Raw genomic sequence first — 27,823 nt, 5'->3', positions numbered from 1 at the left:
TTAAAACCTTATCTGCAAATAGAATATTTGGGGCAGCAAGATGCTGGACAACATATGCAGATCCAATAATAGATGCAGAAGCACAAGCTTTGTATACAGCTATTGCCTAGGCTATACAAATCAAGCTGGAAAAAGTTGTGTACGTGTCAGACAATCTTACTCTCATCATCAATGCTATCAATGGTGCTCCTTCATCAATGCATTGGTCAAAATTTTCTCTTGTAAATAACTGTATAATCGGAATGTCTACTCTTGTTAAAGCTAGGTGTGTTTGTAAATAGAAAGTGTAATAAACAGGCGGACGCTTTAGCTAAACTCGCTAGAAGATCTAATTCAACTAAGGAATGGGATCAGTTTCCTTCTTAGGTTGTTACAGAAGCATGTAACTTTTGTTTTCTATAAACAAAATTTGCTTTCAAAGAAAAAAAAAAGTGAAGATACATTGTATGTGATGACAAAGACGATATATGAATAATTGAAGGGGAAATTTTACAGTTTGAATAAAAGAAGACATTTTATCCACTATTAGTCACGCAATAATGGGAATGCTCTAACAAAATTCCATATTGTGCAGTGTAACAATATTAAAATAACTAAGAATCTGCATGCCTAACCTGCACATAATGTAGTGAGCTTCTTAGGATGCCAAAAAATCTAGCTAAGAAATCCAGAAGACCAATCATTGCTGAACTTTGAGGACAGGAAATGCGATAACATCACGAATGCTGGCCGAGTTTGTCAGAAGCATTACTAGCCTGTCAATTCCAAGTCCCTGCACACATTTTTGCGGAGACCATTAGAAGTATTCATATGATAAACAGAGTTCTCCCTCTCTCTTTACCAACATAATAAATATAAACTTATAAATATAATCAAGTACTCAATTCCAGTATTTTGCAGACCCACTTTATAAGTGCATCCAAAATACCCTCGATCACCCAACTGGTTAATCTTACTCGGTCAAAGAATGGTGAGTGTATGATGCCAGAATCGTTGTGGCTGGATTATGCACGTTTAATGGTTTATAGAAACGTGTAAAAAGGGTCTCTGAAATGAAATTCTTGATTGTGATGCAAACTAAACGGGAGACTAGTATAAAGAATCAGGATGTACACCTACACAAAGGTTTCTTATGCCCCTGCATCACAAAGTTAGCATGTAAACAATAGCCAATATAAATGGCACACATACCATTCCAGAAGCGGGTGGCATTCCATATTCCAAAGCTGTCAGAAAATCTTCGTCTAGAGTGACTTCGTAAGATTCATCATCGTTTTTCTTTTCTCTTTCTTCTGCAGAATCGGTATGTAAACCACTTGCTTCTCTCTTCTCATTATGCTGCTTCACTTGTTTTTCTAAGCGATCTCGCTGCCATAAAAGAAAAATCAGCATACTCGTAAACAAAACAAAAACAAAAAAGTTAAACAAGGTAATAAAGATTTTGACTTCAGAATCCATTTTGGCCAGAAATAAAAAATGTATTAATGAAAGAAAATCTATTATGTCTCCATGAAAATGTGATTACCTGATCCAAAGGATCTGTCAACTCAGAGAACGCATTGGCAAGTTCACGACCACAGATGAATAATTCAAATCTCTCAGTCAAACCAGCTTTACTAAAATGAGCAATAAATACCGGAAACTTTAGTTAGTATGCTCATGTGGGCTAAGATAATTCATATTAACAGTCGTCTGAAGATATGGATGTACAGCTCGGTGGGCTTAACAGTAACTTATAGTCCAAATTTTTTCTTCTGTGTCTCACCTCTCTATCTATTTTAGAAACTTAACCAAATTACGAATACAATCTAGGAATCCTTAATACCTTCTATGTGGTTTAGCAAGAGGTGATATCTCGACTGGATAGTCTAAAACAAATGTTGGCTGCAGGAGTGTTGGCTCTACAACAATCTCAAAAACCTGTATCAACAACATTTACGAGCTCAGAAAGATTTATTGCTAACCGTTCTAAAATGGGTATAGAGTCGAGGAAAAACAGATACGGATACATGTAAAAGTTAAGGTAACTGCAAGAGCTCTAAAAAGAAAATCTTCAACTAAAAGACAAATTTCAATGGTAGCAAAGTCCAACCTCATTTAGAACGTGGCCAACAGATGGACAAGCTTCAATAGAAGACCTATCCTTGACCTCAAGTGCTTTAATAGCAACTTCTTTAGCTACTTTAACATCATTTCCCAACTCATTAAAGTCAATTCCAGTTGCTTCTTTCACGAGATTGTGCATGCTTTCCCTCCTCCAAGGCCTTTCTAGACTTATTTCCAAACCCTACAAGTAATGAATAAACCATGCCAAAACAATTAAAGGTAGGCAGAATATTCAAAGCAATTGGATAAGTAGAAATTAGGCCGGACTGAAGTACTAGTTCCACTCATTTGCAGCTTAATGTGCTTGCGCTTCTGATCTAACTTGATCTTTCCAGCATAAAACAACAACAAGAAAGGAAAATTCGGTGGAGGTGTATGTAACCTGATAATCAACAGTAAGCTTCCCTTGAACTGCAAGAGCACATCTAACGACGACTTCCTCCGTCATGTTCATCATGCTTTGGTAGTCTGAATATGCTTCATACATCTAAGAGTTAATGATCGCCATCAAAACGAGTCACCATGTGAGTGACATAATCCAAAACTTGGAATCTCTCTGTGGTAATTAAAATAAAATAATGTCACTAAGATGAGAGGTACCTCAATAGTGGTAAATTCAGGATTATGACGGGTTGAAATGCCTTCATTTCTGAAAATTCGTCCAATTTCATATACTTTTTCAAATCCTCCGACCTATGAGTTGCAAATGAGTATGTTAGACGTTCAATAGATTGAATAACATTTCATTGAGCGTCATTCTAGAAAATACATGCCAGGCCAAGATATCAAAATGCTCACCAGCATTCTCTTTAAGTGGAGCTCAGTTGCAATTCTCAAATAAAGATCCCTTCCAAGTGAATTATGATATGTAACAAATGGTCTAGCTTCCGCCCCACCAGCTGCTCCCTGATTGATAAAAAAAATAAAAAATGATCAGTTTGCTTTTCTTACAGTTGAAACATACTTTCTCGTATTAGGATGCAACTGATATCTGCTAGGGTTCCACTATCACTCATCATGATCATCAGAGTCACTAGTTGAAACATACTTTCTCGCGTTTCTTTTTCTTTTTTCTTTCTTCTGATTTCTCACCAATTACGGCTGACGATATTGCCCACCCTTTCTTTTTTCTTTCTTCTGATTACTCACCATTTACGGTTGACGATATTGCCCACCCTTTGGACACCCAAAGGGTAGGTGGTTGTTCCTGGGGGGTTAGCCCCCCAAAAAGGCCTCGTCAACATGGAGAATCCGGAGTCCACCTTATTAGCCCAGGCTCTGGACGCTTCCTGAACGATGTGGTACTATTTCAGCCACACCCCCAAGAGAGCCGTTCTCGCCTCTGATACCAAGTTTGCAACAGAATTTCGTTCGAACCAAAGGGTTAAAATCAATAAGGGTTGCTCGATTCAAATGATTTAAAGGTGAATTGGTCATTTAAGATATCCTACAATTTTCACTACATAAAAGCGAGTTAGAATCAGATAGTACTTCAACATGATCTGAACTTAGATGCAACTCGACACAACCATTAATGGTACCTTCAATTTCTTTGGAGTAAGTCGAATACCATCTTGACGAATTCAGTTTTACATAGATTCTTTCGGGCGTACATATTCTTGCAGCCACTTAATCAGTCAAATCAAGGAGTAAATCAATAAACATAACTAAAAAAACTTGCCTGTAGAACTGGAGTTTCAACTTCGATGAAACCAAATGCTTCCACTGTCTTTCGTATCTCTGACACAATCTACATAAAATCAGCATGTCATGATACAGAAGTTGCAGTACAAAATTAATTAAAATTTAAAAGACTACAATTTGAAATGAAGAATGAGTAAGGCATACATGAATTCAGATTTCATAAGAATGACTATAATATGTAGCCATAGATGGCCATTGAACTTCATAAGAACGATTAGGAAACCAGATTTCCCTGATTGAGTTGTACTAGAAAATGTATTCTTGAAAATAGTAACCTCTTACCTTGGCTCTTGCCCTGAATATGTCAGCTACCTCAGGATTTGCAATCATGTCTACATACCTAAAAACGAATATGGACAACAAAGTTGAAAAGATATTAGAAATTGCCAATCATCACTAGCTACTGTACTGCAACAAACTCCCAGGCATCTAACCACTAAATCAATTTTATGTTAATTGTAGGACTGCTCTAGTTCTTCTTGTGTACAAAAATAGGATATTTTATGACCATGTACATAAATCTATCGGATATGCCACTCGTAAAGGGAAACCATACTAGTATCCCGTTCGTGAAACTTACAGTTGGCAGTAATACTTCTTTGCAAATCTAAAATTGCAATTACATTTGAACTTCAAACTCACCTTTGACGGTAACGCTTATCTACATCTGTTAGACCATGAAACTTATCAGGTAATGGGAGAAGAGATTTTGTGAGAAGGGCAAATGAACTTATGTAAACAGAAAGCTCTCCTGAAACAAACATGAGATGAATTAGCAATAATGTTAATTGAAAACAGACTCCAATGTCAGGAATAAAAGGAACTACCTTCTAATGCTTTCACATTGAAATGCTATTAGTTAGTCTTTTAAAAATCAATACGTGCAACAACATCTACCAAATGACCAACAAATGTCAGACAATGAATCACCTTTCTCTGTCCGCTTTATTGAACCACTTGCACCTAATATATCACCGATATCCACAAGCGTCTTTAACTGATCAAACTGATCTTGCAGAAGCTTTTCCTTTTCGCAATAAAGCTATAACTAGGAATGCGTACAGAATCAATATAGAGGCACCCGTATATTTAACAAGCAAAATGCACACAAACGAGTACTAGTTTCAACGTATATAGACAGGAAGCCCCGGAATCATACCTGAATTGTTCCAGAATCATCTCTTAGTGTTAAAAAAGCAAGCTTCCCGAAAGCTCTACGAGCAATAATTCTTCCAGCTATTGACACCAAATCAACATCTTTACTCGACTCTTCACCATTACCTAAATTCTTATAAATTTCTTGAAGTTGACTAGCAGTATGAGTTCTATCCCATCCATAAGCATAAGGTTCATGACCTTTAGTCCTTAATTCTTCTACCTAAATATAATTCACACATTTAAGCAAACGGCCAAGTAACCAAATTCATTCCAGAGAAACAAAGCTAGAACTTTAAATACCTTTTTGAGACGAATAGCTCGAATAGAATCTCTATCAGAAGTTGATGATGATGAAGAAGATGACCTTCTACGATTATTGCGGTCTGAAACTACTTGAGTGGTAGTGGTAGTGGTAGTGTTAGTGGTAGTGTTAGTGGAAGGGGTGGGAGAAGAAGAACAACACCTGAAAGAGATGAACTTAGTGGATGTGGTTTTAGTAGTTGCAGAGGCGAAATACATGAAGTGTTTGAATGGACTTGAAGATACTCTCCAAAACTTGAGCGCTTCCATTGTGTTTCTCTGTCTATCTGAGGAGGAAAAAGAAGGGAAAAGAAGATCAGATAACATCAATCAATTGATTTATTATCACTAAATGAGAAACGTAGATAGACTTGAAAACAAAGATGAATTTATATCAATCGTCTAAGCAATAACGAATTGAATCATACTCCATTTACTAATTTTATCTATTACGTACACATCCTAATTACAGGGTATTTGATTTCTAGAACACCATTGATTGATTAACAAAAAAACAACAACAGGGGATCAATGAAAAAAACCAGACCTGTTCAACTCAGTTCTCGGATTAGTGAGTCATCACTCTTCTCAAAACAATTTCTTCTCTTCACTGTACAGATACCCACTGAAAAACCTTAAGCATTTCAATCAAAACCGAACACCATTCATAACCCAACTCAGCAATTGAGAAAAGAAAAAATAACATATATTTAGTAACGTGGTGGTAGTGGTAGCTGCTGGTTCTGTGAGAGAGAAGGGTGGTTGTGAACAGAAGTAGAAGAAAGCAGAATGCCAAGGGAAAACCTAACTGAAGTTCTTAATTTCCAAAAAGCCCCATTTTTTTTTATTTCATAAAACCCTAGCTTCAATTTTGTATCACATCACATAACATAATAATCAAAGAAGAATAAAGAGAGAATATCATACAACTTACCTATTCAGTTATTTCTTTCACTGGTATGGTGGTGACGGTTCAAGATTCCACTGTTCTGTTGTGGTAGTCAATATCTTTTACTGGTGTTGTGATGGGCTAAATCGAAGAAGGAGCAGAAACTATGTAATGGTGCATTGAGAGATAATGGTGGTGAATATCTTCTTCACTGTGAAATAGAGAAGTGAAAGGAGTAGCAGCCGAGAGAATATAGAATGTGAAAGAAAGATGAGATTCTGATGGGTATGATTAGTTGTATCAAAATGGACGGCTATGACCTTTCGCGATAGAAGCAACCCTTAGTTAGATTAAGGCACCTTTTTTCATCTGCCTCATTCCTAGAAAACCAAATGAACCCTGAAACAAAATATCACCAAATTTTACACCCAAGGCAGAAACCCCTTTCCAAAGGGTTTTTCTGTTCTCAACTCTAACCTTCAAACACCAAACCAGGATCTCTCTCTGTTTTGAACAAATTCTGCTTCTAAAGCTTGGAGGAGTTTTCTGGGTTCTGGTTCATAATTCAAATTTCAACAGGTATTATTTATTCATTTATTGTTAGGTTTTTGAGTAAGTCTTTAGTTTCACTTCAAGGTTTTGACTTGATTAGTGACTTTTAATGTCTGTTTATTAGTGAGACTACTTTACCCTTTGGGGTTCAATGTAATGTGGAGAGTGTGGTGGTAGGTTATTATTTAGTCAATCTGATGGAACCTGCAACCAAGAAGCCTGTACCAAAACCTAAGAAATTGAGGTCACTCGTCTGGAATGACTTCGAAAGGGTTAAAAGAGGTGATACCATGGCTGCCATATGTAAACACTGCAAAAATAAACTTAATGGAGCAAGTACTAGTGGAACAACACATTTGAAGAATCATTTGCTAAGATGTCCTGTGAAAAACAACCTCGGGGATATGACTGGTATATCATATGGGAAGAGATTGACATCTCTCGTCTGGAATGATTTTGAAAGGGTTAAAAGAGGTGATGCTATGGTTGCCATATGTAAGCACTGCAAAAGGAAACTTAATGGTGCGAGTACTAATGGTACAACACATTTGAAGAATCATTTGCTTAGGTGTCCTGTGAGGAACAGTCTTGCGAGTTCTAGTGATACAACACAGAGGAATCTCTTGCAAATATATCCAGTGAACAACAACGTTCTAGTGAGAGAAGAGACAGAAGATGGATCTGTTGAACCTGATAGTCTCATACCTGACGAAGATCCGATCCCCCAACATCTAGAGCAAAGTCGAGTTGATCTTGCACGCATGATTATATTACATGACTACCCACTAAATATGGTTGAGCACATTGGGTTTAAGAGATTTGTTGAGAATCTCCAGCCATCGTTTTGCTTTACGTTGGATACAGTTATGGCTGATTGTATGCAAATATATGGGATAGAGAAGCAAAGAATATATGAGATTTTGGATGAAGTTTCTGGTCAAATTAGTGTCACTGCCGGTACATGGACATCAGGCCAAGATCATGTATACTTGTGTTTGACGGCTCACTACATTGATGTTGCTTGGTTATTGCAGAAAAAGATTCTTAACTTCGTAATGACTGATCCTGATACAGAAGAAACACTACAACTATCAGAAACTATTATTACATGTATAAATGACTGGGGCATAGACAGTAAGTTGCTCTCGTTGACATTAGATAATTATTCCATGAGTGATGATGTTGCATCCAGAGTTAAAGAACGACTTCCTCATAACAGGTTGCTGCCGAGAAATGATCTTTTCCATGTATGTTGTGCAGAACACATTCTCAATGTGATTGTTCAAGAATTGTTAGGAGCATTGCATGACGTAATCCATAAAATACGAGAATGTGTTAGGTATGTCAAGAGTTCAGAATCCCTGCAACAGAATTTTAATGACTTGTATCAAGGATTACAAGTCACTACTTCTCATAAGAACTTGTGCCTTGATTCTCCTACAAGATGGAAGTCTACGTATCTGATGCTTGAGGCTGCTGTGGGAAATCGTATTGCATTTTCACATTTTCAAGAATGTGACAGCAATTATGTAAAGATCTCTAATTCAGACTGGGAAAGGGTAACTGCCGTCACCAACTATTTGAAGCTGTTTGTTGAGGTTCTAAATGTTTTTTCAGGTGCGAAATCTCCAACAGCTAATCTGTATTTCCCTGAAGTTTGTGATATTCATGTCCAACTGATTGAGTGGTGCAAGAGCTCGGATAGTGTAATTTGTTCTGTTGCACTTAAAATGAAGGAGAAATTTGATATTTATTGGAGTGTTTGCATCCGGCTTTTAACAATTGCAGCAATTTTGGATCCTCGATTCAAGATGAAGTTAGTGGAATATTACTACCCACAAATTTACGGTGGTAGTTCAGCAGAACGCATCAGTGATATTTCCAAATGTATTAAGGATCTTTACGAGGAATATACAAATAAGAGCATGGCATTTTCTTCTCTTGATCAAGGTTATGCTTGTGAGGGTGGTGGACTTAGTGCTGCCTTGAGTTGTGTTGACAATGGTTCTAAAGATAGATTAAGTGGTTACAACAAGTTTGTTCATGAAACAGCTGATACCCAATATGAAAAATCTGAGTTGGAGAAATATTTGGATGAGCCTGTCTTTCCTAGGAACATCGATTTCAACATATTGAATTGGTGGAAAGTCAACTCACCAAAATACCCTGTTCTGTCTATGGTAGCTCGTGATGTCTTGGGAATTCCTATGTCAACGGCAGTTACATCATATTCTGCAAATAATGATGGAGATAGAGTCCTTGCTTCGCATTGGAGTCCACTTAGTTCAGATGTTATACAGGCTATGATGTGCACACATGAGTGGCTCCAGACTGAGTTAGAAGGTCAGATTATTTGTTTACAATAAGTATTGTTTTTCTTAAACTAATTACATTTGGAGGGTTCGTTTATTACTTTGACTTGAATTGTAGAATTTTAGTGGTCCTTAATCGTATGAGTTCTCCAAGTTTCTGTGATTCAAAGTTGTAATTTTTACCATCTAACTGTGTAATTGGTCTTTATGTGCAGTTTAGGTTAATTATTGAGTAATGAAAAATGCACAGAAGGTTAAGTCGGCTAATTCATGATGTGGGTTTGCACAAGACTTACTCCTCTCAACTCTGTATGACAACTATTCTAATATGGAGCACAGCACGCACATTTTGGATGTTTCTTCTAAGTCGGACATTTTAATCATGGTCGAGCATCAATTGCAGGCTGCAGCTTTTGCTTGTCTTGACCGGAGATATTATTATTATTCTAACTTGACGAATAGATATTAGGCCCAGATATCTGTATTGTCAAATGTATGAGCTCGTATTTTGTTCTCAACACAGGTGAGGTAACATGTTAGAAATGTTTTTTGGTGGAGGGTGTCCTGGATGGGCCTTCCTACTCTATTTAAAAAAAATAAAAATCAACCTTACTATTTATGAAAATTTTACATGAACCTATGAATCTATGATTAATAGTAACCTGTATTCACAGATCAAAGGAAGTTGCATTCTCCATCTCCTCGAGAATTTGTCTAGAGGTAAAGTCAGGTCACTAATTTTGTCTAGGGGGGCAAACTCAACAGTACCTATTAACCAATTTGCATCTGTACTTTTTATAGGCTGGGGAAGGCAGTTCCCCACTTGGTGTGGTTCCTTGCACCTTATTATTCTGACCCCTGCAAATCTATTCCAGATTTGAAAGATCTTTTTTTTTTTCAGACAATGAAACCTTTTGTGATTTTCTTCCACGAGGGTTCAGGTGGCAGAACCTACACCCATGGTTCTTTGTGCTCATCAGAAACTCATTGATGGAAACTGCACCATTTGCTAAAAAATATTCTGGAATTCATATTGCTGTTACAAAAACAAGGAAAGCAAATATGCCTATATACTAGAATGGGAAATCCGTCGAATGTTGTTATCAACACTTTCTGCATATCAACTAAAAAACCAAAAGAGAAAAAAAAATCATAGACTTTGATTTGAAAGAAAAGAAAAAGTAATGTTTGGGTCTGGCCTCCATTAATACGTACAAAGCTAAAGTGAGGTTTCAAAAGAAATCTGATTGTCCAAAGGACCAATTGCTACTTAGGATGATGACACCGGTGAACTTTTTTTTTTTTTCAGCTTTTTGGTTTCCCATTTTTTATTTGTCTGGTTATTCCTTTTTCTCGTGGTCGTAGTGAGCACAGCACCTCCTCCATCTTGTATTATTAGTATTTGTCATAGGCGGCATATCTTTGGAAAGCACTCCCCGCAAGGATATTGTTGTAGCCCATTGATCTAACCCATCTGTGACACTCTGGAACCAACCTGTTTGGTGTTTAACCAGTGATTGTTCATTTGCATGGCATGTTTTGTTCAATGCACCATTATTGATTTTCTCCCGGACCGGAAGTTCAAGTGTACAGCTTTAGCACATGATTTTGTGATTGACTGAGATATCACCAAATTAATCAAACATAATTACTACAGTTTGATAAATCATGATATTTACTTGGCCTCTACGACATAATTCCATGAGCTGTTTCAAATACTTACTCTAGTCATGGTTTAACAAGGAATCTTGGCAAGTGATGAGTGGAACATCATGATCATAGATGTAGGAGTATAGATTCGGCACTCAAATGAGAATCTACCCGACAAAACAAAAAACGATGAAATCTAGTTTAGTACTACTAGTATTCTTCTTTTATATCCAAATAAAAAAATAAGTAAAGTAGCTTCCTTCTTTTTTGAGTGGGGGAGCTTACGGTAGTGTTCTTTCTCATATTTGAATGAATGAACGTTGTTATGGCATCCGAATCTGCAATTTTTGTATTCTTGCTCGTTTGTCAGCTTTTTCTTTATATTTGTGTTTTGGCGGTACTGTGAATGCGCTTCTTTTTCGTTTTTTTTTTATTTATTGCAGATGAGGATCGATCCACTCATAATATTAAGTCAATAATCCCAACGTCTATAAAAAAAATTTAAATGTGGTTCCACGCTAGAGACACTCGGATTAGAGATTTAAAGTTCTCTTTCATGCAAGAGTTTTGGCAAGGTGTGAAAACTTAAACTTTTCTGACAATTCTTTTACCCCAGCTTATGGCTCTATTGAACAAACTCATATTTTTATACTACCTCTCTTTTTTCCTAAAAAAAAATTATTATAGCTTTTTCAGTTTGGCTTATCTTTATTTTTTAGGAACGTAGATAGTAGATTTGAAAAGAGAGACCTTAATTAACCGATTGTATCAGATATTTTAATTAATTTGAAAAAAAAAATGGTATTTTCATATATATGATTTTTTTTCTTGGCACATGTAAATTATATTTTAACAAAAAACGATAAGCTGAGATACAACGTGATGGCCAAAAGTCGGTTGTTTTGTACAAGCACCAAACCGACAACCTATATGAAAAAAAGTTTCAATATAATTATAAGTCTAATGACTACCCAACGCGGATAATAATTTGAAGTCATACGACATAGTCTCATAATATATAATGGTAATTCATGTTAGTAAATAGGATGGTTCAGTCTTCACATACCTCTTGTTGATGAAGTTCTCCAAATGTACTCGTTGATATTCAGTCTTTAATTCGAGGGATGTTCAGTGATGTCTGATACTCAACTACCAACCTCTAAACCTAGTCCGAGTCTTAATCTTAGTAGACTAGAAATAAAGATAAAGTTTTGTGCATCTAACATTGACAACAAGCTTGAGATAGAAAGACTTGAGAGTTCGGCCGAGCAATGCTCTAACAATGACTTTGTACGAGACCTACCGTTCACTTCAAAAGGGTTTTCCGATTATCCCTCTGGGGTTTATTATGTGAAAGGCAGTTTTGGAATTATTTTTAAGATGGTTTACCTGATTTCGTTACGACACCTGTTCCAAAGTATCTGTGTAACAGCCCCATCCACCCCATATTCACCATTGTTGGCTTGAGATAGCTGGTTGTGACTTTGTCAAAGTAGAAAAGGAAGGAAAAAAATAGTTTGTTCAATACACGACATTAGCCACTTCTTTTACGTTGCAGAATATCGATTGGACCACGATGCAAGAATGTATTCATGCAAATATCAATCACTGGGTGGTTCTTTCTTTGTACGTAGACATAATGAAGTGGTTAGATTATACTATCTACGAGTTGCCGACATTGGATATTTTTCTTCTTCAAATGACTGTGATTTACCTAATAGTTTCACATTAAGATTTTTTATGGTGAGTCGTAGAAGAAATATATGAAATTCTATGCAAATGATATCTTTTTGGTGTTTTTCTAGGACCATAATAACTTTTTTGATCTTTTAAAGTGATAAACACCGAAACAACATGGTGAAAGAAAAAAAGATAACTACCATTTTTTAACATGTATGTGTATTCGGGTTTTGCCAACTAAATAAATGTATTGTTTGATTTTCAGATATTGCATAAATATCATGCTTGACGCTCAAGTCAATGCTTATCTCAATAAACATAATTAAAGCTAGCTAACTTAACAACGCGTGGAAAATGTGAAATTCGCACATTAATCCCAAACATTTTAGAGCATCTCCAACAATGAATGTAAAAACTATATAGGGAGGGTGTATTTAAGAGGGTTATACATGTGGAAACTAAAAGACTTCACGACCAATAAGAAATCTCCAATATTATAGAGATTTAACAATTAAATTTTTTATGCTGATAAAACTTTAATCCTGTAAAGTCTTATATAATTTTTTGTGAGTTTTTTTTTTATCTTATAACTCGGTGATTAGTTCTTAAGACTCCTCATTCTCAAGTTCATTACTTGCTTCACGAACTTTTGATGTTTTTGCAACAAATGCAGCGTAGTCATGTTAGGCTTTCATAGACTTGATCTTCAGTTATATCATCAGGGGTTGAATGATTTTTGTATAATTCTTTACTGGAACATTCTTTAGCTTTATGGCCAAAACCACGACGTATGAAGCCTCAAATTTCATTATCATCTTCGGTGATAGTTTTTTTTTCTCTCACAGAATATGTTTTCTTGAAGATGATTTATTAGGGACTTGTTTGTCTCTTATTTTCCTTAGAAAGTCTCTAACTCGTTGTGTAATAAGTGATATTAATGTTATTGAATCAAGTTCATCTTCAATAATTAACTCATTAATTTTATAACTTTCTTCAGCCCAACTCATACTAGCTTTCTAAATAGACAAACTAGTATTGTTTGCAACTTCAAATGCTATGTTTTTATCATTCACTTGGTTGGGATGAAACTCATCATCAAAGATCTCTAATTTTCCTACTAGAGAACTTCTAAATAGTTTTGAAAAATCGTTTTCTGAAATAGTTTTCCCAAGAGTAGCGATATGAGATTTTACATAATATCCTGAAATAGTTTTCCCAAGAGAGAAAGAGGCATTTATACTATTTTAGAAAGTTTGAGGGTGAAACTATTCAAATTATTATAGTCACACATATAGGTTTTCCCAACCAAAAGTGAGGGTTTGAAATCTATCTTCCTTTTACGATGTGTTACCATCAAATACTGTCTCAAGATTATCCCAAACCGTTTTGGATGTTTCGCACATGGATACATGATGCTGAAGAACTCATCTTACCACATGAATAATAACATTAAAATCATCTGGGATCTATTTAGCGAGACGTCTTTCATCTCCACTATATGATTCCAGCTTCTTGTGCTCAGATGCTGAGTTTTCAGCCTTTGAACGTACATAACCATTGAAAACTAATACCAACGTCACTTGATTGAAGAAAGATTTCATAGTAAACTTATACAACAGATAGTAAATACCATCAAATCTAAGCGATACACTAACTGAAAAAGGTGAAATGAGGGTTGAGAAAATGAAAATCCCTTTGAATAAATATAACTCAGAATATTCAAAAGATTCCATTCCCTTAGTCACATGTACATTCACTCTAAAAGAGTTAATTCACCCATGATTGATATGGGGAAACCAAATCTTTATAGGGGATACCAGTCCAAAGATACAATGATCGGTATATATATGGATTAATATTACCCTACAAAGATTTGGTATTTACCCATATCAATAATGAAGTCGATTGTTTACTTCAAAGTTCAAACCCCAATCAATCATTTTTTTTCCTTTTTTTTCTCTTTCTTCCATACACCTTAGGGAATTTAAGCATTGTGGATGAAGAGCCTGATGAACATTATTCCATGTTAACTGTTAACAAGAAATATTTATTAAAAAAATATGTTAATTAGGTGTTACAGGGTCGATCTTATTTTTTTAATAAATTCATCGGACTTGATTTATCTTTACTTAAAATGGTATGTTATTGGGTTATTTTGTCAATGATTTTTTGATTCACTAGCTCATCCACTTAATAACTTAGTAACCAGTTTAGCTTCGGGGAATAATAATTAATAAACAATTGATACATGTTGACCAAAGTCATACCGGAAATGTTTAATATCGTTATTGGATTGTATATAAGAGAAGTCTTTTTTATAAGGACTGCAAATAAGAGAAGTCTTTTTTTACAAGCAACTTATCTTTAAACAAAACACCAAACCTAAATAACTAGGATAATATCAGAGATTGATAGACTAGTTATCTATTGAATATAACTCTGGATTCTTCACAAAAAGATTCATAGAGAAAATGAAAGTATATATAGTCAAGTCAACAGAATAATTGACTTTCATTCGACAGAAAAAACAAACAAATAAAAGATAATAGCTGATGGTTCCTATACTCTTCTTACATTTATATTCTTAAACTTCCCGCAAGTTCAGTGGCACTGCAGAAGCAGTGACTCTGAGCTTGTCATGTAAGAAAGTAAACCTAACAGAAGATATCGGCTTGGTAATAGTATCTGTGAATTGATTATCAGTTCACCAACAGTTTCGCAGCATCTACAAACTCCCTCACAAAGTGAAATGCAACCTAATATACTCCATGCAATGATGACCAAAGTAGGATTCTTTGACAAATAAGTAACTTATAAGTTTTCACACCACAAACTGGAGGAGTAGAAGAACATAAATTAAGTTCATCAAGCAAGGATTTGATATGGAGATGGTCTTTTGTTTCCTAGAACACCAAGAAATAAGATTTGACCAAGAAAAATGGCTAGCCTACAAGTAAAGAGTCCGTCAGTTGGACAACCTGCCCAATATACATATGAAAAAGCTAGAACCTGTATATAAAAGGACCTTTTAAGTTGTAGACCATGTTCCAAAGTCCCACCTACATAGCGCAATATTCTCTTTGCTTGGAACCAGTGATCATTGCTATGAGTTTGTATATGTTGGCAGGCCTTATTGACAGGAAAAAAAAATCAGGTAGAGTAATAGTAGCATAATGAAGAGTACCTACAATACTTCATACAATGTAGGATCAACAAAAGCAGTAGAATTACACACAACTGAAGGACAGGGTAGTGTCATTGAAGCAGAAACATACTTAGCATTATCCTTATTGGCTTTCTTAAGCAAATTCAGAATATATTGTTATTAACTAATACCATGTGAATTTATAAGTGGCCGTAATACTTAAAAATAAAGACAAAGGACCAAGATCCTTGATGGAAAATTCCAATCTGACCTACTTGGAGTTCTAACTTAGCTAGAGTCTAGGCATTAGAATGAAAATTTTGCTCGATTGCCTGTTGAAATCTATGCTGGCTCTGTGCTAACATAGTAAGAGATTCCTCTAAGCTAGTAATTTTCTATGAAGGTTTTTGAGAGTAGGTTTCGTCTAGTGGATTCTTGGGATAACTAAACCCTGGTGGAACTTGGGGATTACTAGTCTGACATTGGTTTTGACCCTTAGACTTTCCTCCAACCAGGATTATATGTCTCAGGGAATGGGTCATACTACTGAATGTTATCAAATATAGAATTATTGTAAAGAGCGTTGGAATGCTCTTCACCACTTTTTCTCACCCACAATAAAGTGTTGCGATCATTTTCTGATTTAAGACCTGGGAAGCAATTATCATATTATCGGTCTCAACAAATGTCTTGTGTTTGGAATGACTCAATTCAAATTATTCCAACCTTCTAGATCATTCTGCAAACTTAGCATCCGACTCATAGTTCCTCTCTACCATGTTGGTGCTACCTCTATTAACTTATCATCTGACTCATAGATATACCAAACCTCACTAGATACCAATTTTAATTTCGACTGTCAATTTTCATGGTTGATTTTCCAAGTGGTAGATGGTGGTGTTATACGTCTCAAATTGTGCTCATTTTTTGTAGGATTATCGTGTTTCATAAGAAGAGCGTATCACCAAAATATTGGCTTCAAATTCATTGTCGTTTGGACTCTAAAAAAATGGTGTAGATATTGTAAGATATAGTATATATATAAGATTGTCCATGGATCCTCCCTCAAATAGAAAATTTTAAAGATTTAACTATCATCAACTATTATCTTTATTTGAAATTTTTCAAACATTCTTACACTGTTTACAACCATTACCTAATTATGTTCTTGTTGCAAAAATTCTTTCAGAAGTAGTTGTTATTGGTTGAAAAAGAGGGGGTACCAAGTGCACCACTAAATTTTAATTCGGAAACCTGTATGGACAAACTTGTCACGGTCAGTAGCACAGATCAGTGGTAAAGATCTGATACTTGATATGAAGATAAGTCTAACTTGGACGATCTCAGAAATCAATATCCAAGTGATAACCTAGTATGCATCCCAATTGTTACATGACCAAATTCCAACAAGAACATTCTTGTAATATTTCTTTCAAGATGAGAAATTCTTAAGAATTAATCTTATAGGTTCTATACATTCTTTTAGAATTAAAAACTGTCCAGGATATTTAACATACTATTTTAGATATTTCCATTTCAAAAATGTTCCACTATATAAACAATTAGCTTATTTTCTTATTTTTTATTCTTCTCACCCAGTCTTAATTTGCATGCCAAACCGTGTCTATCTATATGCATGCGCATTTATTTTTTTCCAGCAAAGTGGGTAAAATTTTCAAGAGATCGACACATGCTGAAATGATAAGTATAGTCTAGTGTTTGCACGACTAGACTATCCCAAGCCGATATGATGTCAGATATTAGATTCCCTAGCATGGGCCTCATGATGTGGAATTGTACATAGCTTTGAAGGTATAATTGTGTTTCAATAAATGAAGAGGGAGAATCATGAATAATTTTATTTGGACATTATCTTACAAGATTTGTACCAATTTTTCTTTAGAGTTCCAAAAAACAATGAATTTGAAACTTATATTTTAATGATACATTCCTTTTATTAAACTCTTAATTCTTACAAAAAAAATGAGCGTAATTCGAGATACCAAACTTCACCGTCTACCGATTTTAATTTTTAACTGTTTATTTTCAAAGTGGTAGATGATGGTGTCATACGTCTCAGATTATGCTTATTTTTTGTAGGATTGTCGAGTTTCATAAGAAGAACTTATCACCAAAATATTGCCTTCAAATTCGTTCTAGTATGGACTCTCAAGAAAACTAGGTAAAATTATTATAAGATAGTGTGCATATAAGATTATCCGTAAATCTTCCCTCGTATATAAATGTAAACCACGTATTATTGTTAGCCACTGTGAAAGAAAGACGATGCTTTGAGACATGTCCTAAGACTGTTTTCTTATAAACACAAACATAAATGCATAAAAAAAGATGAACTTTCTCCCCGTACCCACAAGAAAGCAGGATGCAATCATACTGATTATTGAGGAAAAATGTCATAACGAGGATGGCATGGCAAAAAATTGATTTTTTTATCCAATATTTTGGGGTCTTGCTGCTTATCCGAATAATATATAATCCAACGCAATTTATTTTCTTGCAACCGATGTATTAATGGTGAAGTACATATGACATCATATTTCCATGAAATTAATAAATTCATAGCCAGTATAACATGTTAGATGTTATATCACATATCTCTCCAAGGTATTGGATATTCAACTGAGGAGCATTTATTTTTTTACTACCTTTTGTTTGGTCAATTTGTAATTATTTCTTAAGGACGTTCAAAATCTTTAAAATCAAGCAGGTATTCACGAGTACTTTTCAACAAAATTCATGGTCTGGCAAAAATAATTAAAAGATAAGAATAAAGAATGATGGAGAATTTTCCATTTAAAGTGACTTGCTAAGTTTTAGAGGAAAAGCTAAAATTATGGACGGACTTGGTGCATCATTCTTTATTCTTAAACAAAGAAAAAAATTAGAATGATATATTATAAAATTTTATACTTTATGGTATGAGTTAGGATATTCAAGTTGTCTTCCCTCTTGACGAACTTCTCGTCCCTAGTATAGACTTCGTCCAAGGACTCGAGAATGTGACCTATAACGTTTTCAAGGATGTTTCTACCAATAGTGTTCTTTGTTCCTTGGTCTACCAATAATGTTTTCTTAAGTTGGAAACTCTTTGTATTTTTTATTTTTTAATAAGAAAGCAACAATTTTGTTACCAAATTTACTGAACTACATCAAGTTTTCAGAAATGATTGAAGATAACCACTGATGTAGTTTTTGTAGTGGTAAATAATATGGTTCGTTTAAGACTTGTAGAGATTCGACTTTAGATTAAATCTAACAAATATATACACACGTTTGTCACAATATCGAGAGGTATTGAGACTCGGGATTCCACCTTAAACTCATTCATGCGATTCATATATTTATTTGAAACAATTATAGCTCAAATAATAATAAATATTGACTCTAATTCTTTGCCAAGGTATATTTTTAAAATATTGACTGTAAATAACAAGCATGGCGCGTCAAAAGTACTTAGACCAAGCATACATCATCAAACGAAATCACAATCAATTGAGAAAAACCATAATTCAAATTAAACTAGTGCAAAAGTCATAAAGGAATTAAATAGAATTACCACATGTGTGAAGAATGGCTTCCTCCGTCAACCCAGTGTTGGGGTTTAGATCATCATGATCAAAACACACTCAAAAGATAGAAACATGGCTCAAAATGTGTTTTTATTGGAGAGAAAATAATAATACAGCCAATCTGCAACGCTGTAATGGTGTTACAGACGTCATTGTTACAAAGAAAACAGTTAGAATAGGTTTCCTCAGTCGCTAGGACAGTTTCTATAAGTCTATTGTCAGAAATACTGAAGAACGATAATTGACTTCTGTTGTTGAATATAAGACTGTTCTTCCGCGTAGACTGTTCCTCGTCTTCTCCTTCTCTTTTGCTGATGATGAACTCGCCTGCAACTATTGAGTTTCTGCTGTACATGTCTTCCAAACCCTATGTTCGGCCCCCAAACTTCCGATTGACCACCTATGACCTCCCAGCAACTCCTTTTATACGTCACAACACTAAAAATCTTGCGGAAATCTTTGTTTCTCCTCATCAGAAAGTTACTTGAATTTATTTCTCTTTTTCTTCTTCACGCATTTCCTGCCTTGTTTTAAAGTCTCTAAACTAGATAACAAATATTTGCAATTATTTCCCAAGTCTCGGATAACTTCCAAATATATAACAAAAACTCGATATCTCAAACTTATTCTGGTTCCCTGTTTTGATCGTGACTCATCTTTTCTCGTGAATAAACCCATTACTTGCCATGTTTTGATTCAAACTTCCTCGTACAAATATAGATGAATCCTAATAGCCCACGTAATCTCCAAAAATACAACCTAAACTCCGAGAATAGCTCCACTGCCCTATTTTATCAAACCGGTCATTTCATCCCTTTTGTCTCGAAAGTAACTCAACTACCAACCCTGTTACACTATAACATGCCAAATCCAACATAATTCTGTAAGAAAATCCGAGTAAAACTCGTCCAACAATTGTCTAGAAAATCATTGCTGACTGGTTTCTTTTCCTGCCAAAACTTTATTTGAAAGGTAGACGATGAAGTGCCCTTTAGAAAATTCAGGGATACCCTTAGCAGTGAGATTCCCCTGTTTATTCTCTTTTCTCGTGAATAAACCCATTACTTCCTCTGTTTTGATCTAAACTTCCTCGTACAGATATAGATGAATCCTAATATCCCACGTAATCTCCAAAAATACAACCTAAACTCCGAGAATAGCTCCACTGCCTTGTTTTATCAAACCGGTCAATTCATCACTTTTTTCTCAAAACTAACTCAACTACCAATCCTGTTACACTATACAGCCCAATCCAACATAATTCTGTAAGAAAATCCGAGTAAAACTCAGTTCAATAATTGTCCAGAAAATCGCTGCTGACTGGTTTCTTTTCCCGCCAAAACTTTATTTGAAAGGTAGGGGATGGAGTGCCCTTTAGCAAATTCAGGGGTGCCCTTAGCAGTGAGATTCCCCTTAGTAATTTGTGGTGTATAAATAGCAAAACTCCTGGGTGCCTTCATAACTTTTCTTGGGTGCCTTTAATGCTTCTCCGGGGTCCAAGTATCACTTTTCGAGCCAATTTCTCCGCAAAAGTTTATTTCTCAAAAAACATCTACAAAAACATAAAATGCCAAAATGAATAAAAAAATGGGTACTAACAATATAGAAAATCGAGGTTTAAGTAGACACATAAATGCGTCTATCAAATACCCCCAAACTTATTATTTGCTAGTCCTCGAGCAAATATAATCTAGAAAATAAAATCCTAACCCACTCTCGCATGCGTCACGATTGCACTTAGCGTGTGCAACAAGCCTTTGAACCCCTAGGTGGCCCTAGTGGCCGAGTTATAGTCTAGGGAGAGTTTACAAGAGGTGTACCCACAAAACCTTTACTCCAGATCCTATCTATCTACCCAGAACCTTGGAATACCACTAAAGAACCTCCTTGGTTGCTCATTGGCTACAGGAGGAAGTATCCTGATGCAAAATTCCAATTGTTGTACACGAGTTTACACTCACATACTAAAATTCATATATAAATGACAGAGCTATACTCAGATAGTCGCACTATGGACATCAATATCCGAAATCAACAAATCACATGATTAGAGTAAGAAGATGGATATAGAGAAAAACATAGATGGTTCTGATGTTGACTAAGGTGATCGGTGTTTCCCATATATGTCTGAAGGCCGTTGCCGGGATGAACCTATACTAATGGACTGAGATACTGGTCTGGACTAATATCAACACAACTGTCATATACAAGGGAACCGGCGGTTTTATTGAACAATTTATTCCGTTGGTCTGATGGTCTGTTTTTTTTTTTTGGGTAACTCAGTCACGCTATTTCATTCTAGCAATGGTAACAATTCAATGAGTTTTCCCCACCAAATCACTTATAAAAACATATTTTAAAAAGAAAATAAAATAAAAACAGAAGGTGAAAATGACTCAACGAGATATGGTGAAACTACCATGTTATTTCTAACACCTGAGTTTTGTGCTTTTATGAGTAGACTCTATTTAGATGCTTCCATCCACTCAGATTGGTTCCTCAGCTCCTATAATCAAGATGCTTCCATCCACTTAAATTGGTTAGTGCCATCCTTAATAGGCATAAATTTCTAGGCTCTGGAGTTTAATAATGCAACTAAAAAGTTTCTCCCATACTCCCAAACTTAAATCTAACATTGTACTCATTGTTCTAAAGATAAAATTAAAAGCATAAACAAGGAGAAAATGTTACCATTTTAAGCAAAAGAGTTAAGGAAAGATATTACCGTGTTGCATGAGCATGGGTTACCTCCCAAGAAGTGATAAGTTTAAAGTCTTCAGCCATACTAAGAAAGGATTAGTCACCTCATAGAATCATAAAGTAATAGCCGAAATATCTGTGGGTCATCAAAACCAAATAAAGCTACCACAAATAAAATGAATCTGCAACATCCCAAGAAAATGAACAAATAAAGCATACCCTTGCCTAATTTTCTGTTTAAGACAACTACATCTAGATGTGGTTCAGGTTCAGGCTCTATGAAAGGGTCTAAATAAATTTCTTTGGGCTTGTGTTCCTCGTAGGTAAGATCCGAATTATCATGTTGTAGAGTATGGAAAAACTCAAATATATACGAATTTAAAAGCACATACAATAACCTGAATAATTGAGGAGCTTAAAGTCAATTAGGTTTGACTCACATAGTTGACCACAATGAGAGTGGTGGTCATTCTTAAGCAAAAGTGTCGATTCTAATCTCCTAAAGCAATTAGGCTTAGTCTCAAAACTAAATAAATGACACATTTGAAACTCATACATTCCCACAATTGGAAGAAGCGTTTTTGGTGGGAAAACAAAGTCAATCTAGGTATCAAAGCCTGGATAAACCACATCAACCAGAGGACAGGTTTTTAACAACTGAACTTCTTTTTTGACATCACTAGGTTCAGAAAAATGTATATGAAGATAATCTTTTAAAATGGTTGAGGCACATATGTCAAGTCCCAAGTGAGGGATCTTTCTAAGAGTTAAAACACACAGAGAATGATAATCACCTCCAAACTTAGAGTTTTCAGTGTCTCTAGAAAAACTAGTCACAACTTTCCTAATTTCTAGGTCATCAGATTCCTGAAAATGGTCAATTGATTCTTATAAGTTAGGTACATCCTCACTCATCTCGACGAGTTCATATTCTTTTTCTAAGTCTCCTGTTTCTAAATCGCTAGACTCAAAATATACCCGTTCCTCTAAACCATCATTGGCTTCGTAATCAAAAGAAAATACTACATCATCTAAGGAAGTGTTATCTTTAGTCAAATCCTTCGTCCTTTTGAAGAGGTGAATAATCATCAAAATTATTTGGATTTGAACTAGAAATAACCTTATCATTATAAATCTCAATTGGAGTAGAAAATTCCTGATCACTATGCCTACTTATTTCAAATTATTTATCAACATTATCCTCATCATAATCCTCATTATAATAACATTAAAATGGTTGAACTTCATCTAAACAAGTAGTGTTACCAATTCTAACCTCGTCATCTTGATTATGTAAATAACTATCCTTATTTTCAAGGGTAATATCGGAAACATTATACTGGCAATTAAGATTATTTTGAGCAGTTCTTTTCCGCGCCTCTAACAAAAGATTTTGAGGCGACTCACATGACTTTCGTAGGGTGTCGTGTATAAAAGGTTCACTCATGGGTGCAGTTTTTTTATTCATTTCTAACACAAACCTATTTGTATTCTCAGTTAATTGTTTGAGAGACTCTTTTAGAGGAAGAATGGGAACAGAAGGATCATAATAAGGACTAGTTTTCAGTAGTTTGATTGTATTGTCCAAAGACGAGGAACTAGCACTATAATATTCCTTATTTTCTTGATCGTATGACTGACACGTGTGTGGATAGTAATTGGGATCACCATGGTATGAGCCATAACCTTGAAAAGGTTGATGCTCCCACTATGGTCAAAGCAGTAACTTCCATTTTGAAACTCAGTCGGATATTCATTATATTGGCTATTGTAATACCAGTTCGACATTCTTTTTAGAGCCTCAACACAAAAGAAAACCCACTGACAGTGGATTCGTGGGTCGATGGAGTATTACCTCCCGTACCAGATGGGCGATGAACCGTTGAAGTCGACTCAAGCCACCTACTCCTCTGTCAGTGTACGAACCTGAGGGGCCGAGACAGTATCATAACTATCGTCCTTCCCTGTAGCAGTTCATATTTAATTAACCCTTTTTTTATGATCGGTAAAGAATAATTATGTCCAAAAGTATGTCCCAAAAATAAATTCCAAAAAATAAAAAGAAAAATTACAGTAAATACAACAAACCCTAATACAATTTTCTAAAAGTAAAAATCTAAAAAAATAAAAAAATCTTCTTCCCTCCTTTTGGATTCCTCTTTTCTTTCATTCTTTGGCTTTCCTTTCCTTTTCTTTTATAGCGTTTTTTCTTTCCTTGTAGCTTCACTCCAAATCTGAAAAGAATCGAAAAATACCAAAGGCGTAAAAGAGAACAAAAAATATAAAAAATAAAGATACATCTAAAACCTAGATAAAAGTCCGCGTCGGCGGCACCAAAAATTGATGTAGTTTTTATAGTGGTAAATAATATGGTTCGTTTAAGAATTGTAGAGATTCGATTTTAGATTGAATCTAACAAATACATACACAAGTTTGTCACAATATCGAGAGGTACTAAGACTCGGGTTTCCACCATAAACTCATTCATGCGATTCATATATTTATTCCAACCATTATAGATAAAATAATAATAAATATTGACTCTAATTCTTTTCCAAGGTATATTTTAAAAGATTGACTGTAAATCACAAGCATGATGCATGAAAAGTACTTAGACCAAGCATACATCGTCACACAAAATCACAACCAATTAAGAAAAATCATAATTCAAATTAAACTAGTGCAAAAGTCATAAATGAATTAAATAGAATTGCCACATGTGTGAAGAATGGCTTCCTTCGTCGTCCCAATGTTGGAGTTTAGCTCATCATGCTCAAAACACACTCAAAAGATAGAAACATGCCTCAAAAGGTGTTTTTATTGGAGATAAATAATAATACAACCAATTTGCAATGCTGTAATGGTGTTACAGACATCATTGTTACGAAGAAAACAGTTAGAAGAGGTTTCTTCATCGCTAGGACAGTTGCTATAAGTCTATTTCCAGAACTACTGAAGAACGATAATTGACTTCTAATGTTGAATATAAGACCCGTCTTCCACGTCGACTGTTCTTCGTCTTCTCCTTCTCTTCTGCTGATGATGAACTCGCCTGCAACTGTTGATTTTTTGCTCTACAGGTCTTCTAAACCCTCTGTTCGGTCCCCAAACTTCCGATTGACCACCTATGACCTCCCAGCAACTCCTTTTATACACCACAACACTAAAAATCTTGCGGAAATCTTCGTTTCTCCTCATCAGAAAGTTACGGGAATTTATTTCTCTTTTTCTTCTCCACGCGTTTCCTGCCTTGTTTTAAAGTCTCTAAACTAGATAACTAATATTTGCGATTATTTCCCAAGTCTCGGATAACTTCCAAATATATAACAAAACCCCGATATCTCAAACTTATGCCGGTTCCCTGTTTTGATCGTGACTCCTCTTTTCTCGTGAATAAACCCATTTCTTCCCCTGTTTTGATCCAAAGTTCCTCGTGCAGATATATATGAATCCTAATAGCCCACGTAATCTCCAAAAATACAACCTAAACACCGAGAACAGCTCCACTGCCCTGTTTTATCAAACCGGTCAATTCATCCCTTTTTTCTAGAAACTAACTCAACTGCCAAACCTGTTACACTATAACAGGCACAATCCAACATAATTCTGTAACAAAATCCGAGTAAAACTCGTCCAACAATTGTCCAGAAAATCGTTGCTGACTGGTTTCCTTTCCCGCCAAAACTTTATTTGAAAGGTTGGGGATGGAGTGCCCTTTAGCAAATTCAGGAGTGCCCTTAGCAGTGAGATGCCCCTTAGTAATTTATGGGGTGTAAATAACAAAACTCATGGGTGTCTTCATAACTTTTCTTTGGTGCCTTTAATGTTTCTCCGAGGGTCTAAGTATCATTTTTCGAGCAAATTTCTCCGGAAAAGTTTATTTCTCCAAAAACACCTATAAAAACATAAAATGCCAAAATAAATTCAAAATTGGGTACTAACAATATAGAAAATCGAGATTAAAGTAGACAAATAAATGCGTCTATCAACCACTCTGGTAAATTCTCTAACCAAAAAACAGTACTATCACTTAGCCTAACATATTTGGCTAAAAGATGTGCCACTTCTTTTGTTTCTCCTGGGACATAACAATATTCTCATTTATTAAAAAACTTAAGAAGTTCTAAACAATCGTAGATTACTATTTGTTATCCATTTTATTGATCCCTTTTTTGCATTGATTGCATTCACCACTTTAAGATAATCTCCTTAAATCTGAAGGTTCACAACCTGATTTGCAACTGCCCATTTGATTCCATCCAATGCAGCCCGTGCCTCAGCTTTTTCAGCATCTTGAGCTACTGCCGGTGTGCAGCCTGCTGCTCTCCACTCTCCTGCATCATCAACCACAATTAGACCCGTACCCATAAGCTTAATATATTTAGAAAAAGATGCATCAAAGATAACTTTTGTAAAAGATTCAGGAGGCCTTTTCCAAGGGACATGCACCCTAACTCTCGTTCTATGATGATCTCTAATAAATTGATTATTATTGTTAGTGACCCAATACTGTCTATATTGCTTTGACAGACTAACTACAATCAACATATTCACCTGAGCATTATCAAACACAACAACACAACATAATTTCCAGATTTTCCATAATGTAAAAGCTGCCATCTCCACCATAGTTCTGTTAGCTTCTGCAGAGTTACCATTAGCTGCAAACCAACTTGCAATCCAGTCACTAAGTCTCATACCTGAGCACAAACATGCACTATTAATGTCCATAGCTTGCGAAATAGCTTTAGAAATGTCAAAATCAGTCAGTAGATGTTCCACATCTTCAGTTTCTTTATTGCAAAAAGGACAATTATGATTAATATCAACAATGTATCTAGATAATCTTCCTTTAACCGGTACACAATCATACACACATTTCCATAGGAAGTGCAGAATCTTAGAGGGTAACCAAGCTTTCCAAAATTTAGTCCACAAAAAATTATTAGCCCTAGCATCAACACCAAAAACCATATTAGTAGAGTCAATACTCTGTAAGTTGTCTTAACTGAGAAAAGACCATTTTCAGCTGGGACCCATCTCAATTGATTACTACCAGAATTTTTTTTTCTTATGTTCATTATGTCTCTAACAGTTTCCTCATCAAACAAACATGTTAAAATATCTACTCTCCAAGACTTAGTGTTGTGGTCAATTAGCTGGTCAACTGTTTGCAATGACGGAGAAATAAATTGAGAAGTTGGAGGAGATTTCCAACCTGGAATCCAAACATATTTCCATATTGAAATACTTTTACCATCCCTAATCTCCCAAAAATAATTCTCTTTAATGATACTAATACCCCTACACAGACTTTCCATATCCAAGAAATATCGTTTTCATAAACATGATGAAGGGGATTATGAAAGGGAAAATACTTACCTTTCATGACTGTACTCCATAACGTGTTTTCTTCAGTAACCAATCGCCAAGACAATTTTGCTAGAAGAACACTATTCATCACTTCAGTTTTTTTTTGATATTCATACCTCCAAACTCTTTATGTTGAGCAACTATTTTCCACTTAATAATATTAAGAATTATACCATTCAGTTTTTTATTAAGGACAAAATTCTTTTGAAACCTATAAAACTAATCAGTAACAATTTTCGGCATAGGAAAAACAGATAAATGATGAGAGCTAAAGACCCGAAGACAGTTTGCGCTAACACAGTCCTGCGAGGCTGATTTAAGTGTTTACCATTCCTTACGGCCAACCTATTACCAAATTTTTCAGAGAGATGTTCAAAATTCTCTACTTTGTTCTTCTATATTAGAAAGTGGCACTCCCAAGTATTTATCTTGTAAGGAAATCCTCCTAATATTCAAAATAGTAGCAATCTGGTTCTTAACATTAAGGTTAGTCTTTGGACTGAAAGCTAACCCTGATTTGTTAAAGTTAATGGACTACCCCGAGTATTTACTAAACATATGTATTATTTCATCTAAATGTTTGGCTCCATCAACAATAGCAAGAGTGAACAATAGAAAATCATCCGCAAAGAATAAGTGACTGATAGAAGGACAATGTTTCGTA

The 27,823-nt window shown here is 35.2% G+C and overlaps 3 protein-coding genes across 7 annotated transcripts; 1 reads left to right on the top strand and 2 right to left on the bottom strand.

Annotated features, from left to right (window-relative positions):
- Positions 1-442: 442 nt before the first annotated feature.
- Positions 443-6,366, bottom strand: LOC113289758 (lysine--tRNA ligase, chloroplastic/mitochondrial-like). Of its 4 annotated transcripts, none has more exons than XM_026539130.1 (16): positions 6,203-6,366; positions 5,816-5,902; positions 5,269-5,555; positions 4,970-5,188; positions 4,741-4,852; positions 4,453-4,561; positions 4,093-4,150; positions 3,788-3,856; positions 2,905-3,012; positions 2,707-2,799; positions 2,489-2,593; positions 2,093-2,287; positions 1,826-1,920; positions 1,526-1,616; positions 1,192-1,368; positions 443-772 (listed from the first exon to the last, which is right to left on the bottom strand). In XM_026539130.1, the coding sequence occupies exons 3-16, from the start codon at positions 5,536-5,538 to the stop codon at positions 680-682; spliced, it is 1,794 nt and encodes a 597-aa protein (XP_026394915.1). In that variant the 5' UTR covers positions 5,539-5,555; positions 5,816-5,902; positions 6,203-6,366; the 3' UTR covers positions 443-679. The 4 variants fall into 4 exon arrangements, with proteins under 4 accessions (XP_026394915.1, XP_026394914.1, XP_026394916.1 ...); XM_026539129.1 differs by having other exon boundaries at positions 5,816-5,893; XM_026539131.1 differs by having other exon boundaries at positions 5,816-5,878.
- A 221-nt stretch (positions 6,367-6,587) lies between these two features.
- LOC113289757 (zinc finger BED domain-containing protein RICESLEEPER 2-like) lies at positions 6,588-9,602 on the top strand. 2 transcript variants are annotated; one of them, XM_026539127.1, is made up of 3 exons: positions 6,589-6,736; positions 6,834-9,052; positions 9,237-9,602. In XM_026539127.1, exons 2-3 carry the CDS (start codon positions 6,907-6,909, stop codon positions 9,239-9,241), a joined length of 2,151 nt encoding a protein of 716 aa, XP_026394912.1. In that variant the 5' UTR covers positions 6,589-6,736; positions 6,834-6,906; the 3' UTR covers positions 9,242-9,602. The 2 variants fall into 2 exon arrangements, with proteins under 2 accessions (XP_026394913.1, XP_026394912.1); XM_026539128.1 differs by having other exon boundaries at positions 6,588-9,052; positions 9,242-9,602.
- Positions 9,603-25,995: 16,393 nt separating this feature from the next.
- LOC113291639 lies at positions 25,996-26,760 on the bottom strand. The gene has a single exon (XM_026541150.1). The coding sequence runs from the start codon at positions 26,758-26,760 to the stop codon at positions 25,996-25,998; it is 765 nt and encodes a 254-aa protein (XP_026396935.1).
- Positions 26,761-27,823: the final 1,063 nt, after the last annotated feature.

Source organism: Papaver somniferum, chromosome 6 (genome assembly GCF_003573695.1).
Source record: "Papaver somniferum cultivar HN1 chromosome 6, ASM357369v1, whole genome shotgun sequence".
NCBI lineage: Eukaryota > Viridiplantae > Streptophyta > Magnoliopsida > Ranunculales > Papaveraceae > Papaver > Papaver somniferum.
The sequence above is the reverse complement of the archived record's forward strand: the minus strand, read 5'-3'. Positions and strand labels throughout refer to the sequence as shown.